Source organism: Phocoena phocoena, chromosome 11 (genome assembly GCF_963924675.1).
Source record: "Phocoena phocoena chromosome 11, mPhoPho1.1, whole genome shotgun sequence".
NCBI classification, from domain to species: Eukaryota; Metazoa; Chordata; class Mammalia; order Artiodactyla; family Phocoenidae; genus Phocoena; species Phocoena phocoena.
In genome coordinates, this window is record NC_089229.1 from 64,017,663 (window position 1) to 64,035,099 (window position 17,437).

At 48.7% G+C, this 17,437-nt stretch overlaps 1 protein-coding gene across 1 annotated transcript; it reads left to right on the forward strand.

The window, feature by feature from the left end:
• Window positions 1-528: 528 nt before the first annotated feature.
• DDX23 (DEAD-box helicase 23) lies at window positions 529-15,481 on the forward strand. Its single transcript, XM_065887007.1, has 17 exons — window positions 529-590; window positions 4,890-5,098; window positions 5,507-5,611; window positions 8,049-8,142; window positions 8,253-8,318; window positions 8,845-8,983; window positions 9,269-9,402; window positions 9,539-9,651; window positions 9,896-10,039; window positions 10,135-10,360; window positions 10,654-10,799; window positions 11,133-11,310; window positions 12,048-12,290; window positions 12,731-12,882; window positions 13,086-13,194; window positions 13,980-14,154; window positions 14,592-15,481. Exons 2-17 carry the CDS (start codon window positions 4,890-4,892, stop codon window positions 14,813-14,815), a joined length of 2,457 nt encoding a protein of 818 aa, XP_065743079.1. The 5' UTR covers window positions 529-590; the 3' UTR covers window positions 14,816-15,481.
• Window positions 15,482-17,437: the final 1,956 nt, after the last annotated feature.

The following is a 17,437-nucleotide window of genomic DNA, read 5'->3' on the forward strand; positions in this document are numbered from 1 at the left end:
TCTCACACCGTGAATTGTCCTACCCTCATTGGGAAATACTAGGCTGCTCCTGTAACTTAACTTTTAGTTTGTCCACCCGTAAAATAGGGCTAATAATCTATCTCAAAGATTTTTTGTAAAAACGCTTTTCCATAAACGGTATTTATAGTTGTCACTGTAGTTGCCAGTTATAATTACGTGCTATTGCTATCTAAGGAAGGCCTTAAATTTCTCCGTTGTAAGCCACAGGCTATGATGTCATTAACTACAGTTTCTAGGAAAACCAGCATATTCCAGGAGGACTGCGCCCGCGGAGAGAAAAACCTTTTGAGAAAAGCCGGCCCACGAAAAACTCTTCCTCCCGCAGACTCAAATGTTTGGCGAACCACATTGCCCAGCGGCCCCCGCGGCCAGGGGCCGACGCTCTCACCGTGCATTCTGGGATTGGTAGTTTTCAGGCTCTCGCTCTCGGCCTGCGCTGCCCAGCACCAGGAACTCGCCTTCCCAGCTTGCCGCGCGGCCTGGGGAGCAGCCCGGCGACCAGGAAATGGGGAAGATGGCGACTGCTCGGCGACGTTGAGGCCGCGTTGGGCGGTTCGGACTCAAGAGTGGTGAGTCTCGGGCGATGGAAGCGTTTTCCAGGAGCTTGCAGAGAAGGCGAGAGTGAGGGCACAGCGGTGGCTCCTGTCTCCGGGATAAGACGGGAAGAACGCCTCAGGGAAGGGGCACGAGCTTGGAAAGCTCTGGTGGGCAGGAGCGAAAGGGCGCGGGCCCCAGCGGGAGTGTTGGCTCCTGGGGGCACAGGGCAGGTCCCTGGACGATGTTCCAGGTCAGACCTTTTCCCACGCGCACAGCACCTGTGATACCCTCAGTCCGACTTTATTCCTTCATGTTTCGAGTAGCCCTTGCTCCAGCCAAACTGAAACTCTGGTTTTTCTCCCAGAACCAGTCATGCTTTCCCGCCTCTGCGCCTCCTGTATTATTTCTTTTTCCGGGAATGACTTCTTACTGGCACCTTCAGTTATACATCTTCAAATTCTACCTATATGTCAGTGCTCAAGAGCTACTTCCTCTACAGTCTTTCCAAATTCCCTTTTACGAGTGAAAGTAAACTCCTTTGAACCCTTGCAATAATTCATTTGAGCCTGCATCTTGCTATGTGTCTCATAACCCTCTGTTGTTTTGTAAGCTTCCTGTGGACAGGATCTTCCTGATTTCCTTTCGTAACTCACACAGCGCCTAGCATGGTGCCTTGCATATAGTGGATGCTTGATTAGTACATAGTTCATTGAATGAAAAAAAGACTCTGCCCCTGCCCTACAAGAACTGAGGAACTCAAAGATGTGGAGGTTTGTGATAAGTGGAACCTATAATAAAAGTTTCCTACGTTTACTTTCTTCTTATTTGCACTTCTCATTCTCTTCTAAGCTCACTCCACTCAGCCTTCTACTCCCTCCATGCCACTGAAACAGCTCTTGTCAAAGGTCGCCAAGCCATCTCTGTTCTTCCAAATGCAAGGGTCACTCCTTTATCTTCTAGTCTTTCTCCACTTGACACAGGTAACCCCTCCCTCCTTGAAACACATTTTTGACTTCTGTGATGCTGTACTTTACTATTTTTTCTTATTTCTCTCTGGCTGTTGTTTCTTTCCAGTTTTTCCCTCTGGCTCCTCCTGTTCCTGACTTCTAAATGTTACAGTGTTCCGGAGGTCAGTCCTGGGTCCTCTTCTAATTTCTTCTTTAACTAGAATGCCTACTTAGGTAATATCATTTAGCGCCCCATGGCTTTAAAAGCAATCTATATATTGATAACTCAAGTTACTGTCTCCAGACTCTCTCTTGAGTTGCAGAATTACATTTTCAACTGCCTTTCTGGAATCTCCACTTGGTTTTCTTATTGACATCTTACACTCAATATGGTCAAAGTGAAACTTTTGATTTCTTCTAAGTCTTTCCCTTCCCCGGTCTCCTCTGGTCACTCATGGCACCGTGAACCATTTAACCAGTTGGTCAGACCGTAAATTTAGGAGTTACATTTGTCTCTCCTCTTTGTTTCCTCCCTTCATCAGTAAGTCCTATCAGCTCTGCCTTCAAAATGTACCCTGAAGCCCTCTACTTCTTTTCATCTCCATTGCCACTTTCCTAGAACAAGCCACTGTCATCTCTTGTGTAGACTACTATAATAGCATTCTCAGTGGTTCTGTGTCCACTGTTGCCTCCCTACCGTATATTTTCTTGCAAGTCACCAAAGTAATTCTTTGAAAATGTAAAATAAGACCACATCACTTCCTGTTTAACACCTTTCTAAGGTTCCCACTGCAGTTAGATTAAAATCCAAGTTCCTTTACCCTGGCCTGAAACACATTTCCATGATCTAACCCCTGCCTACCTCCCTGAACTCATCGCGAATCAGTCTTCCCCCTTGGTCACTGCCACTGAGCCACATGAGTCTATTTGTTTTGGCCCTGCCGTGCAGCCTGCAGGATCTTAGTTCCCTGACCAGGGATCAAACCACGCCCCAGCAGTGAAAGCGTTGAATCCTAACCACTGGACCACCAAGGAATTCCTCACACGAGTCTATTTTATTTTTTTTACTTATTTTTTATTTTTATTTTTGGCTGCGGTGGGTCTTCGTTGTGGCACGCAGGATCTTCGTTGCGGCACGTGGGCTTCTCTCTAGTTGTGGTGCACGGGCTCCAGAGCGCGTGGGCTCTGTAGTTTGCGGCACACGCGCTCTCTAGTTGAGGTGTGCGGGCTCAGTAGTTGTGGCACACGGGCTTAGTTGCCCCGCAGCATGTGGGATCTTAGTTCCCTGATCAGGGATCGAACCCTCGTCCCCTGCGTTGCAGGGCAGGTTCTTTACCACTGGACCACCAGGGAAGTCCCACACGAGTCTATTTTTAATTGGCAAACATGCTAAGCTAGTTCTTGCCCCAGTGCCTTACTGTCCCTTCTGCCCAATAAATTCTTCCTCTGATTTTTGCAGACTCTATTTCCCATCATTCAAGTCTCAGCTTACATGTCATCTAAAAAATTCTTTCCAGAGCCTTCTATCTCTTGTTCATACTGCTCCCCATCATGTCACCCTGTTTTACTCTCTTCATTAGCACTCATTACTGTTTGAAATTCTCTTATCTTTCTGCCTAACTGTTGTCTGCTTCACAGGAATTTAAGCATTATGAGATCAGAGACTTTGTTTTGTTTACTGCTGTATCTCTAGTACGTAGAATAGTTTCTGGCACCTACCAGGTACTCAGTGAATATTTGTCGAAAGAATGCTGATGTCCAGGATGCTTTATAGAGAAGATGGCCTTTCTTCTGGATTGTTTTCTTTTTTTCTTCAATAGAAGAGGGCTATTTTATTTATTTATTTTTATTTTTGGCTGCGTTGGGTCTTCGTTGCGGTGTGTGGGCTTCTCGTTGAGGTGAAGCATGGGCTAGAGCACGGGCTCTAGGCTCATGGGCTTCAGTAGCTGTGGCTTGCGGTCTCTAGAGCACAGGCTCAGTAGTTGTGGCCCATGGGCTTAGTTGCTCTGCGGCATGTGGGATCTTCCCAGACCAGGGATTGAACCCTTATCCTCTGCGTTGGCAGGCAGATTCTTAACCGCTGTGCCACCAGGGAAGTCCCTGGATTGTTTTCTTAGGGCTATAAGTGGACGAGACATAAGTATAATTTCCATGTGATATGCATGATGTACTGGCAATTTTGAGGTAAAATGGGTTGTTTCTGCCTTTCGAAAGTGCTACTTGTTCATTTTTTTCTCTTCTTTACATACTCTCCCTTCTTAAAAATATATGGCAGGAATTACATGGGAAAGGGGGACCGTAAGCTAAAGCTTAGGGAACTGTTATTTCCTTGGAACCATTTGGGGTTAAAGTAAGTTCTGAAAAATATATCGTGAGGCTTAGGGGTGGTGGTGGTGATGGTGGAATAGAGGCAGATTCAGACTTGCTGTCTGAATTTGGCACCTGGCTGAAGTAGATTTTGTAGTCTGAAGGACAGTTGACAGTGTGGCATGGTGTTCAATGTCCCCTAGGCAGTGTGGGGACAGAACACATTCCTGCTCAAACTTTTCATGGGACTGGATCATAATCAAGCCTGTGAAAATCTGAGTAGGGAACATGAGTCAGAACGTCTGTGATCTCTAGTTTCTGGTACACTTCTTCCTCCCTCTTCCCCTCCTTCCCTCTCTCCATTCCTCCCTCCCTTATTTTAAATTCTAAAATAATTGTAGATTCACAGGAAGTCGTAAAACCAAAGTGTATGGAGTCCTATGTACCCTTCACAAAGTTTTTGCCATTGTATAACTAGAAATACATTTCTTTTAATCTGAGTAAAAGTGAGTTTCTCTGTTTGAATTTAGGTTTCCTTGAGGTGCTGATCATAATCCCAAACCTCTAAGTTAAACTCCTTTTTTCTCTTTTGAGCTTTCTTTGTGAACTCAAGAGAACTTATCTCCCTTAGATGTATATACGTTGACTGATCCTGGTGGGCTGGCAGACACAATAGACTCCTAAGATAAGCAAAACAAGATGTTTCTAGAGATAGCTAGTATACTATTCATTAACTAACATTTCTTTTAATACTCTTGCAGTCTAATTATAAAAATAAGGTATATTCATTGTATACTTTTGGAAATGAATATATACAAAAAGGAATCCCAGAGAAATAACAGCATTAATGAATAAGAATGGGCCTCTGGAGCCAGACTGCCTAAAACTCTGACACTTAATACCCGTGTGTCCTTAGGCAAGTTACTTTATACATCTGAGCTTCAGCTTCTTCATCCATAAAGCATGCATACCAATATATATCTACCTCAGAGGGTTGTTTTGAGATTAAGTAAATTATTTGTAAAAAGTTTAGAGCAGTACCTAGGACATAATAAATACTCCTCTTACCCACGACAGATGGCAGGAGAGCTGGCTGATAAGAAGGACCGTGAGGCATCACCTTCCAAGGAGGAAAGGAAGCGATCTCGGACTCCTGACAGAGAACGGGATAGAGACCGAGACCGGAAGTCTTCCCCATCTAAAGACAGGAAACGGCATCGTTCAAGGGAAAGGCGTCGAGGAGGCAGCCGTTCTCGTTCCCGTTCCCGTTCCAAGTCTACAGAAAGGTAAAGTAATTTTCTGTTTGTTACGTGAAAAGGGAGTGTACATTTCAAACCCCTTTATTCTTGGTTCCTCTGATGCCTCCATATTAGGGCGTTAGTCTTTCATACATTTCTCTTAGTTCTTAAAGGTTAATAGGGAACTTGTAAGATGAAGGTCCAGATGATCGAGGAAAATAGTTCATCTGTTCACATGATCCATGGCCTATCATTGCCACTGATACTTAGCAGTACAGCTCTGAGCTCTTAGACCTTCTTAGAATTCCCTCATAACTTCTTGGGAAACACATTTTCCAATTTTTAAAATATTACTTTGGGGAGAAAAGAGCATGGGAACCTTCTTAGGGCTGCAGTGAAGCAGGATACTCAGGACTCAGGAAGTGTCATGTAATTTCCTAAATGTGCTGTCTTCAGAGAACGCCGGCACAAAGAACGAGAGCGAGATAAGGAGCGTGATCGGAATAAGAAGGACCGAGATCGGGATAAGGATGGGCACAGACGGGACCGCAAGCGATCCAGGTACCTGAGGGAGTGGGAGTGGGCTTCAGGGCAACGCTCTGGTTGCTTCCTCTCTGCATCTCAGCTGGCTCAGCTTCGGGGGAAAGTAAGTTTTCCATAGCAAATCCTATCGGCAGTTATAGTAGAAATGTCTTTTTTAGAAGGCATACACCTTCTTTAGAAAGTATAACCAGTTAGTGAAGTCACCACTTCTTGAGGGTCAGCTTGTTCGTAGAATTTAGTTTGAAAAGGTTACCAGCCAACAGAACAGCTCCATCGGACCATTCAGTTTTCTAACCAGAATGTACAACATATATTTGTTGGGGTAGCTTAATGCACCAGTATCTTGATCTCTTTGTTCCGGAAATTTTTATTTATTTTATTTTTTTTATTTGTTTCTTATTTATATTTTGGCTGCGTTAGGTTTTCGTTGCTGTGCGTGGGCTTTCTCTAGTTGTGGCGAGCGGGGGCTGCTCTTTGTTGTGGTGCGCCGGCTTCTCATTGCGGTGGCGTCTCTTGTTGCAGAGCACGGGCTCTAGGTGTGTGGGCTTCAGTAGTTGTGGCACGCGGGCTCAGTAGCTGTGGCTCGCAGGCTCTAGAGCGCAGGCTCAGTAGTTGTGGCGCATGAGCTTAGTTGCTCTGCGACATGTGGGATCTTCCCGGACCAGGACTCGAACCCGTGTCCCCTGCATTGACAGGCAGATTTTTTTTTTTTTTTTTTTGGTACGTGGGCCTCTCACTGTTGTGGCCTCTCCTGTTGTGGAGCACAGGCTCCGGACGTTCAGGCTCCGGATGCTCAGGCTCAGTGGCCATGGCTCACAGGCCCAGCTGCTCCGCGGCATGTGGGATCTTCCTGGACTGGGGCACGAACCCGTGTCCCCTGCATCGGCAGGCAGACTCTCAACCACTGTGCCACCAGGGAAGGCCCTGGCAGGCGGATTTTTAACCACTGCACCACCAGGGAAGCCCTGGAAACTTTCTATACAAAGTTTTTATTAGGCCCTGAATCTGTAGATTAGAATTCAGGGCAAAGAATAGAATTCTTGCAACAAACGCAGTGGGGTTGAGATCTCTTGCATATTAAGCTTATAGCAGGTGTGGGGCAAGATTGCTGGGGCTGGTAGGAAGGAGAGATGAGGAAAGGACATATATAGCAGTATCTGGGAAGGGTGTATGTGGGTGGCCATGTCGGCTAAATTTATTGTGTATTCTAAAGTAATGCAGGATTTTTTTTTTTTTCTACTGACATGCATATGCTGTTTGGAGGAAATATTTTTTTAATCAAAATATAGTTGATTTACAATATGGGGTTAGTTTCAGGTGTATAGCAAAGTGATCCAGTTTCGTGTATATATATATATATATATACACACATATACACACACACACACACACACACACACACACACGTGTATATTTTCTGGTTCTTTTTTATTATAGGTTATTACAAGATATTGAATATAGTTCCCTGTGCTATACAGTAACTTCTTTTTTTTAAGAAATTTTTTAATTGTATGTTTTTTATTTTTTTAAAAGTTTAATTTATTTATTTTTGGCCGCGTTGGGTCTTCGTTGCTGCGCAGGCTTTCTCTAATTGCGGCGAGCAGGGTGTACTCTTTGTTGTGGTACGTAGGCTTCTCATTGCCGTGGCTTCTCGTTGCGGAGCACGGGCTCTAGACGCACGGGCTTCAGTAATTGTGGCACACAGGCTCAGTAGTTGTGGTTCGCGGGTTCTAGAGCACAGGCTCAGTAGTTGTGCACAGGCTTAGCTGCTCCGCGGCATGTAACATCTTCCCGGATCAGAGCTCGAACCCATGTCCCCTGCATTGGCAGGCAGATTCTTAACCACTGTGCCACCAGGGAAGTCCCTACAGTAAATTCTTGTTGTTTATTTTATATATAGTCATGTGTATCTGTTAATCCCATACTCCTAATTTAGCCTTCCACGCCCCCCTTCCCCTTTGGTAACCATAAGTTTGCTTTCTGTGTCTGTGAGTTTGTTTCTGTTTTGTAAATAATTCATTTGTATTATTTTTTAGATTCCACGTATAAGTGATACCATATATTTGTCTTTCTCTGTCTGGCTTCACTCAGTGTGATAATCTCTAGGTCCATCCATGTTGCTGCAAATGGTAATATTTCCTTCTTTTTTATGGCTGAGTAATATTTGGAGGAAATAATTTTTGGTATCAGTAGTGAAGATCCACTTCCCAGAAGAGAATAGTCTCAGAAAAGGAGATTCAGGTAGAATGGGGCCAAGATAGGGCCATCGTTAGGTTTCAGAGCAGGCAGAGTGACCAGGTCTGCAAAAGGAGCTTCAGGACATGTTGGATGACTGTGGGCCGGTCTTGCTGAGTCGTGGGAAAACTTCCATCCTCTTTTGGCAAGCTCAGTCTGAGCCTCATCCAGGGGCTAGGCTAAGAGTGATACGGACTTTTCCTGTTCCTTTGCCTTTAAGTTTATCTCCTGGCCGAGGAAAAGATTTTAAATCTCGGAAAGACAGAGACTCTAGGAAGGATGAAGAGGATGAACATGGTGATAAGAAGCCTAAGGTAAAAAGAGGAAGGATTTTTTTCCTCATCTTCCTCTTCAGTTCAAGCCCAACTTTGTTCTTCACAGGGAGAGAGCCTCTATGGACTGAAGTCCTGTGTTTTATCTTCAGGCCCAGCCATTATCCCTGGAGGAACTTCTGGCCAAGAAAAAGGCTGAGGAAGAAGCTGAGGCTAAGGTAAGAGCTTGAAGGTCTGTATTAGTTGGCTAGGGCTGCCATGACAGAACACACGGACTGAGTGACTTAAACAACAGAAATTTATTTTCTCACAGTTCTGGAGATTAGAAGTCTGAGATCAGATGGGGTTGTTTCTTCTGAGGCTTCTCTCCTTGGCTTGTAGATGGATGTCTTTTCCATATTCACGTGCTCTTCCCTCTGTGTGTCCAAATTTTCTCTTTTTATAAGGACACAGTCAGATTGGTTTAGGGCCCAACCTTGGAGCCTCAGGTTACCTTAATCACCTCTTTAAAGGCTCTGTCTCCAAATACAGTCACATTCTGAGGTACTGGATGGTAGGGCTTCAACATGTGAATTTTGAGGGAGACACAGTTTAGCCCGTAACAGGGTCCTGGGCCTATTTATGTTTTCCTTAACATGTTTAATGCCTGAGCAAATATTTTTGGGCTCCCTGCCATCTTGCCATCAGTGGTGTGACTCTACCCTGTTCCTAGATCGTTGTTTACAGTTGTAATCTGTTTTGTAGCCCAAGTTCCTCTCCAAAGCAGAACGAGAGGCTGAAGCCCTAAAGCGACGGCAGCAGGAGGTGGAGGAGCGCCAGAGGATGCTTGAGGAAGAGAGGAAGAAAAGGAAACAGTTCCAGGACTTGGGCAGGAAAATGTTGGGTTCGTTTTCTTACCCTGTAGCCCCTAGACAGGGTAGGGAAGGGTGGGAATGGGATTGTGGTGTAACTTAGGAGAGCTAGAAAGCTGTTTGCTCTGAGTTTGGAAGAAGGAAGGATGGGGCAAGTTTCTGAGAAAAATATCTTTCTGTTAGGTCTCCATTTCCCTTGTATCATAAACCTCCCCCCCATTTTTTTACTCATTTGGTGTCTGTTGTCTGGATCTCCTCCATGCCCTCTTTTTTCTTCCACTGAGTTCTTCTGCAGCTTTGCTTTCTTTGGTCTACAGAAGACCCTCAGGAACGGGAACGTCGGGAACGCAGGGAGAGGATGGAGCGGGAGACCAATGGAAATGAGGATGAGGAAGGGCGGCAGAAAATCCGGGAGGAGAAGGATAAGAGCAAGGAACTGCATGCCATTAAGGTGCAGGCCTCAGCTCTGTCTTCGTGGCCCCACGCTCCTCACACACTAAGGAGGCTTGGTTGTTGGGCCAGTCTGATCTCTGTATATGAGATTTGGGCCTCCTGTTTGATGGGCTTTGTGTTCTGTGCCCGGGCAGGAGCGTTACCTGGGTGGCATCAAGAAGCGGCGCCGGACGAGGCATCTCAATGACCGCAAGTTTGTCTTTGAGTGGGATGCATCTGAGGACACTTCCATTGACTACAACCCCCTGTGAGTGTCTTCAGGCCTCAGTGCTAGGTCTTTTAAACTAGGCAGTTGCTAGAGAGAGCCAGTGACTACAGAGATAGAAGTAAGATAGGCTGGGATGAGGAGATGGGTAAAATAGTAGTTAGCCAGCCCTCTGGGCGATGAAGGACCCTGACTGGAAGGGGAACTGGTAATGTTGGTAGTCTGCACCTCCATGCTTGTGCTTAGCAGCTCCTTCTCTTTTCCTCTTCCTCTGTCTCAATCCCAGATACAAAGAACGGCACCAGGTGCAGTTGTTGGGGCGAGGCTTCATTGCAGGCATTGACCTAAAGCAGCAGAAACGAGAGCAGTCACGTTTCTATGGAGACCTAATGGAGAAGAGGCGGACGCTGGAAGAAAAGGAGCAGGAGGAGTGAGTTGGCAGGGCTGCGGGTGGTTGGGCAGAGCCGAGTCTACAGGAAGGAGATGGAGGATATGAACCCCTTCATTCCCCGTGTCCTGCTCCAGGGCAAGACTCCGCAAACTTCGTAAGAAGGAAGCCAAGCAACGCTGGGATGATAGGCATTGGTCCCAGAAGAAGTTGGATGAGATGACAGACAGGGACTGGCGGATCTTCCGTGAGGACTACAGCATCACCACGAAAGGTGGCAAGATCCCCAATCCCATCCGATCCTGGAAAGACTCTTCTCTGCCTCCACACATCTTGGAGGTCATCGATAAGTGTGGCTACAAGGTATGAAGGAGCAGATTGGCCCAGAAGGCCTTACGTGTTCCCAGATTCTAGGGGGTATGGATTTAATTTGAGAACAGAGAACTTTGTTCCTAGACTGTTCGGTGCCGTCTCTGCCAGTGGGCACCAAGGTGACGTCTCTCAGTTTCTGGTGGAAGTATTGTTTGTTGATTGTGTTTCTTCTCGGGTCCCATTCCTGTTCACTGTGCTTGGTGTCCTCCCATTGTGCTAGCATATGCAGCAACCCAGGTAGTATAATTTTGCCTGTACACGTTACTGTCTCTGGGTCACTACAGGAGCCGACACCTATCCAGCGTCAGGCAATTCCCATTGGGCTACAGAATCGTGACATCATTGGAGTGGCTGAGACTGGCAGCGGCAAGACAGCAGCCTTCCTCATCCCGTTGCTGGTCTGGATTACCACTCTCCCCAAAATTGACAGGTGACATCAGCTGACACCAGTTGGTGAAAATGGCAAATGAGCATTTGGTTTTCTTTTTAAGTCTATAATCAGAAGCCTTTAGTCTGGGTCAGATATTAGGGAATAATTGTATCATGATATCAAAGAAGTGTATGATTTTATTGCTGGCAAGGACCACTCCCTGGAGAGCTTGGCTATCCCGGAGTCTGATTTTTAAGAGCAATTGTTACATTCTTTTCCCACCACCCTCCTCATTCCCTTTAGTTGCCCTTAAGAGTGACTTTGTCTTGCTCCTGTTTGTGGTTGGATGAGAACCAAAGCTCATGAAACTGTGGAATGTCGCATTTACCACAGGATCGAAGAGTCAGACCAGGGCCCTTACGCCATCATCCTGGCCCCCACTCGTGAGCTGGCTCAGCAGATTGAGGAAGAGACCATCAAGTTTGGGAAGCCGCTAGGCATCCGCACTGTGGCTGTCATTGGCGGCATCTCCAGAGAAGACCAGGGCTTCAGGCTGCGCATGGGTTGTGAGGTTTGTTCACCTAGCCAGCAGCCAGCCCGCCATTTGGGAGGGCTCTCTGTCTGGGGGCTCTGTTTCTAGTTTCTGCCATAGATGTACAGTAAATGAAGAAAGGGGCTGGTATGTATATATGTGCCGTTATTTATGGAGGACTTATGCACCAGGGATTGTACTCTGTATATCATTAATTCTCACAACCACCTTAAAGAGAATAGATAACGGTATTTCCATTTTACAGGTGAAGCTGAGAATCAGGTTAATAACTTGCCCAAAGTCACAGCTGGTGATGGGCAGAGCTGAGATTCATATGTGAAGGCTGTGCTCTTAATCGCTCTGAAAGACCATGTCATTGATTTTGTGTTGCCTTCTTCTTAGGGTAGGGGAGGAGAGCTTTTTACAAGAAGTCTGCTGTAGGAATCAAGTCTTCTGTAGGCTTCTTAGTGTAGTCCCTTTATCCAACCCCCTCCATAGTATTGCTTAGTCTCTCTTCCGTCTAAGAAAGTTCTGTTGATGTTGCCTCTTCTGTCTAATCCCTGGACCTTACTCAGAGACCCCATTCATTCCTGAAAAAAATCCAAGGTAGCAACAAGTGATTTCATGCCACTTCTCAGGAACTTTCACTACCAAACATAACTGGAGGTTGGGGTCAAAGTTCCTTAGCATTGGGGATCTATTGGGTGGATAGTTCACAGAAGAGAGAAGAAAGGGGTACCTGCTGGGGCCACACATGATTCCACTGTACCCCCCAGATAGTGATTGCTACTCCAGGACGTCTGATTGATGTGCTGGAGAACCGCTACCTGGTGCTGAGCCGCTGTACCTATGTGGTTCTGGATGAGGCAGACAGGATGATTGATATGGGCTTCGAGCCAGACGTCCAGAAGATCCTGGAGCACATGCCTGTCAGCAACCAGAAGCCGGACACGGATGAGGCTGAGGACCCTGAGAAGATGTTGGCCAACTTCGAGTCAGGAAAACATAAGTACCGCCAAGTAAGGCTGCTTCCCTAGGCTGGGGAAAGTTGGGCAAGTTGCCAGACCTGCTCCAGGGCCCTTCTTGCCCTAGGCAAGTGCATGTTTCCAGAATGGTGAGGCATGGCTCACCATGTACAGTCCTCTCACAGTCCTAGCAGTGTAGCCTCTTAGCCCTGGAAAAATGATTCCAAACAGTCATGCTACTGCCCGCCACAGGTGCTGGCAAATGCTCTCAGCCCTTCCTGTTAGCATAAGATGTAAAGTACTCTGCTGAATAGGCACTGAGGAAAAGAAGTGGGAAGGCAAAGGACAGTTCTCTCTCTGTCAGGCACTACTTCTGTCAAAACTCACACCATGGCTCATTTTCTGTTCTGCAGCTTGGGCTGCGCTGCCTGTGCTGATGGTGGGATGTGTGATGTGTCTGCCTGGGCCCAGGGCTGAACCTCTTGTTTTCATAGACAGTCATGTTCACGGCCACCATGCCCCCAGCGGTGGAGCGTCTGGCCCGGAGCTATCTTCGGCGACCTGCTGTGGTGTACATTGGCTCTGCCGGCAAGCCCCACGAACGTGTGGAACAGAAGGTCTTCCTCATGTCAGAGTCTGAAAAGAGGTATGGGGGCAGCTGAGCCAGGGGAAACAGAATGGAGAAGAGGCTTTTTTTAGTGCGAGTGGTGGCTGGAGGGCGACTGTTCTGCCATGTTGAAGAGCTGGGCTTTGGAGATCCTGGAATTGGTGTTTGTAGATCAGTGTTGGGCATTTCACTTGGAGTGGAGGGTAGTATGCATCTCATTTTTCTCTTCCTCTTCTCTCCAGGAAAAAGCTGCTGGCAATCTTGGAGCAAGGCTTTGATCCCCCCATCATCATTTTTGTCAACCAGAAGAAGGGCTGTGATGTTTTGGCCAAATCCCTGGAGAAGATGGGGGTGTGTCTGGGAGGGGAGAGCAATGCCTGGTCTCTTTGGTGCTGCTTTCTGAAACTAGACGGGCCCCGTAGGCTTCTGCTTTCAGTGCTTACCTATTCTTGAACCTCTCCAATATTTAACAAGCCAGGGTCAGAGGGAAAAGGGTGGTTGATGGGGATAAAGAGGACTTGGTCGATTGCTATGACTCCCTGTCCATTCCAGCAGTGCCAGCCACAGCTGCCTTGGGTCTTCCTCCAAGTGTGCTGGGGCCAGGGAGAGGTTATGAGACACATCCTGGCAGGATCTGAGGATATGGAGTAGAGTGGGTCAAAGTGTTTCGTGTTTGTTTATGTTTGGGAGAGAGGATGGTGTAGTCAGGAGGGATATGTTAGTGATGAGTGTCCTTTACTCCTGATACTGGTGTTGGAGGGGAAGGGTGTGTCCTTTCCACTCAGGCTTAAACTTCCTTAAATTTCTTGGTCCCTGCTTTCCACCCTCATCTCTTACCCTCATTCTCTCTTTCACTACTTCTCATCTGTCTGGCTCCACATCTCACCCCTGATTACTTTACCTTTGACCTTGCCCTGTCTGTGTCTCCCCTCACCACCCCCCCCCCAATCTCTCCTATCCCTTTCTTCAGCTCATCTGTTCTCTCCTTCAGTTGCCCTTGTTCTCTTCTGCCTCCTTTCCCTTTCCATCTCCCCTGCTGCTCTCTGCAACCCTCCCTCCTCCCGGTCCACTCCCTCCTAACTTCTGTCTTTCCATGATCCCATTGCTCTTTCTTCACCTCACCATTCTTCCAACAGTACAATGCTTGTACGCTGCATGGTGGAAAAGGCCAGGAGCAGCGAGAGTTCGCACTATCCAACCTCAAGGCTGGGGCCAAGGATATTTTGGTGGCTACAGATGTGGCGGGTCGTGGTATCGACATCCAAGATGTGTCTATGGTTGTCAACTATGATATGGCCAAAAACATTGAAGGTAAGTGCAGGGGAAAGCAGCTTCAGTCCAGGTAAAGGGAGATTCCTTGCCCGTTTCTCCTCGAATAGCTCCACTGAGGAGGCTACTGCTGCCAACTCTCACAGCTCTGAGCCTAGGGCTGCTTGTCCCAGTGAGAAGAGCTCCTGCCCTGTATCTCTCTTGGGTGTGTTGTCCCAGCTCCTGGGATTGCACTCTGTCTTCTGGGTATGGAGAAGAACGGAGCTGGGCCACCCCGTCTTAATGTGGTAGGATGGCCACCATCAGCAGTGCTAGCGGGCAGAGCACCGTGGGCACTGCAGATTCAGGCAGCGCGAGCTGTGTTTACTGCCCTCAGAGATGTGGTGGCAAGGATGAAGCCTTTAGAAGTGGAGGCTTCACGCACTGCTCACCAGGGCATCTGGCCTGGCGCCCTGAGTGACATTCCTCCCCCTCCCCAGATTATATCCACCGCATTGGCCGCACGGGACGAGCAGGCAAGAGTGGTGTGGCCATCACCTTCCTCACCAAAGAGGACTCTGCTGTGTTCTATGAGCTGAAGCAGGCCATCCTGGAGAGCCCGGTGTCCTCCTGCCCCCCAGAGCTAGCCAACCACCCCGATGCCCAGCACAAGCCGGGCACCATCCTCACCAAGAAGCGCCGGGAAGAGACCATCTTTGCCTGACACAGCACTCTCCCTGCGGTTCAAGGCTGTGCCCTGGAGCCTGTTCTTCAGGACCCTCACATCTCTTCCCAGGTCCGCACTCTTATGGGGGCTTAGGAAACAATCAGACTCCCTGGCCCAGACCCTCAGTTCTGAAGGCCTGAGTGTGGGGCTGTAAGAGGAGAGGAAGCTAGGAGGCAAGGAGAACAAATTACCCTAGGTTTTGGCCCAGCCCTGCCCCTCCGGCGGGCTTTGGGATTGCATTGGGCCATCAGCTCTTGCCAGGTATGGGGGCAGCCAGTTGGCACTGCCTCCTAGACTGAACAGACCTGGCTGCCGGGCTGGGACTTCTTCGGCACAGACGTGACTGCGTAAGCTGCAGCACCATCGTTGCCCTAGGTGACCCCGGGGACCTGGCACTGAGGAGTATGGATCTTGGACTCCTATTGTCATTTTGACAGCTGTTTGCCCTTTCGGATTATAAAACAAGTGGAGAGCCTTGTGTAGAGTTGTGCACGGCCCCTGTGCCACTGGGTACTGTGCACTCTAGGCATCCCTCACCCGGGGAATTTTTTAGCAGGTGTGGGGATGGGGAGCTGGCTGAGTCCTTGAAGTCAGAGTGAACTTTCTGTTTTCTATTCTCTGAGAAGAGTTTGTATGTTCTGAGAATAAATACACGAATATTAAGGCTGTGTCTTAGTTCTAGCTAAACTCATCTCCCAGGTCCTCCCTGGTTCCACAGAAGACCAGGAGGACAGCATTGGGCACAGTGGATTCACTTGGGAGATGAAAGAAAACCAACATTCAAAGAAGAGCCTAGGGTCTGAGCTGATAGTTTAAGTCTATAGAAGGTGCCTGAGGGGAGATGGAAAAGGCACCGACAGCAGGACCACGATGCATCTTCCCTCCCCTGCTCTGGCTTCACAGAACTTGTAGCTCTGGCCTGGACACCCTCCAGGGAGCTTTGCACAAGGGTGAGAAAGGAAAGCAGTTGTGAAACTTTGGCAGGTGAAGCAGTCAGAACCACTCTTCCACCCTGGTGCAGTGTGCTTGATACCAAGTCTTCAGGACCTTTGCTTGTGGCTCCCTAACTGCTGAGCCCACTGCTCATGGGAGGTTGTGGAGACAGGCACCAGAGGCATCACGGAAAGGTGAGCTGGGCCCAGCTGAGTTTAGGTTGTGGGGAGAGGGCTAGAGGGCTGCACGGCCTGGGTCCTCCCCCAATACTCTTATCACATGCTCTTCCTTACCCATCAAAGAGCTGGGCAAGTACCTGGAGTTCAAGTTGCAACTACTTCAGGACCTTTTTGGCCTGAGGTAGGGACCGTGTAAGGTAGGGACCGTGTAAGCCTCTTCTCCACCTCCCCAAACAAGTCCCTTCTGTGCTGCTGAAAGTTTCCCTCCAGGCCCTGGGCATGAAGGGGTACCTGGGAATATAGTGCCTCCCCCAGCTCTGTCCTTTTCCCTTCCCAGTTAATGGGTTCTTTGTGAGAGAGAGGAGGCCAGGATACTTCTTTACCTCCTCCAGACTTGGGCCATGCAGTGAGGAACTTGGCTACTTGAGCCAGCAGACATACACCAGGAGCCCGAGGGATGGTGCATGGTGTTTATTAGTGATGACGGTGAGGTGGGGCAGGGTCCTGTGGAGCATGCTCTGTAGGTCACACACTAGAGCTTTAAGGTGGGTACACAGGGCCTCTGGGGGCTGTCCACTGGGTCCTATCTCTCCCCCTCTAACCCTAACTTAACAAGCAGCTGCTATGAATCAGGGAATAAAGTCTGAGGCCCATGTCCCCCAGGAGGCATGAAGGCCAAGAACAGAGATGACAGGATGCAAGAGCAAAAGAATGAGTGGGGCAAGGAGGCCCCTGAAGCTGTCCATACGCTCTCCGCTCCACATGCCCTCCCTTCCCAAAGCCCCAGTCCAGGTTGGCTCCCGTCTGACATTTGGCCTGACCATGTTCCTGGTCCTTCAGGTGTTAGGAAGCTTCCTGGCAGGTGAGGAGAGCCCTTCCCTTCAAGGGCTTCAACTGTGAGGCCTTTGGCCCTGGCCCAGCCTGCCTGTGCTCCAGCCTCGTGTGTGGATGCCCCACCCCAGCTGATGGATGGGAGTGCCACCCTGTTGGGCTTTGATTGTCTCATTTCTAATGTGTGGCAGTGAGGCGAGTGGAGGCTCTCAGACCCCAAAGCACAACCCCTGAGTCCCTTGGGTTAGGATAGTAGCTGCTCAGGGACCTTGTTTCTTCCTCATGTCATGCTGCCCACACCCCACGTTCTTGTCACTTTGAGGGGGCATCCCTTCCCTGAGTCTGGTGGGAAGGCCCCTGCTGAGGGGATCCTGGCCTGAGGGCACTGCCCAGTGGGGCAGCTTCTTGTGCAGGAGGAGAGGAAGGTGCCAGGGGTACAGCACACACAGCTAGTACCTGGAATGGGAGCCTAGGGGGTCACTGTGCCCAGGAGGTGAGGGGCCCGCGCTTCTCCCAGAACCTTGGGACTGCAGGCAGCCCTGGAGCTGGGGCTGGGCAGGGGGTTTTGGGGGCTGAGCCTAGTGCCAGCCTAATGCCAGTCTAACTCCAACCTGCCTGGAGCGGGTGCCCCAGATAGCTGTGCCTGTGCATGCCAGGGTCGGGCAGCAGGAAGCTG

What these genes read in the sequence shown, in the direction of transcription:
- DDX23 (XM_065887007.1), top strand. Translation starts at nt 4,890, where the DNA reads ATGGCAGGAGAGCTGGCTGATAAGAAGGACCGTGAGGCATCACCTTCC. An exon ending in TCCATTGACTACAACCCCCT is followed by an intron (nt 9,652 to 9,895) that starts GTGAGTGTCTTC and finishes TCTCAATCCCAG; the next exon opens with ATACAAAGAACGGCACCAGG. An exon ending in ACTCTCCCCAAAATTGACAG is followed by an intron (nt 10,800 to 11,132) that starts GTGACATCAGCT and finishes CATTTACCACAG; the next exon opens with GATCGAAGAGTCAGACCAGG.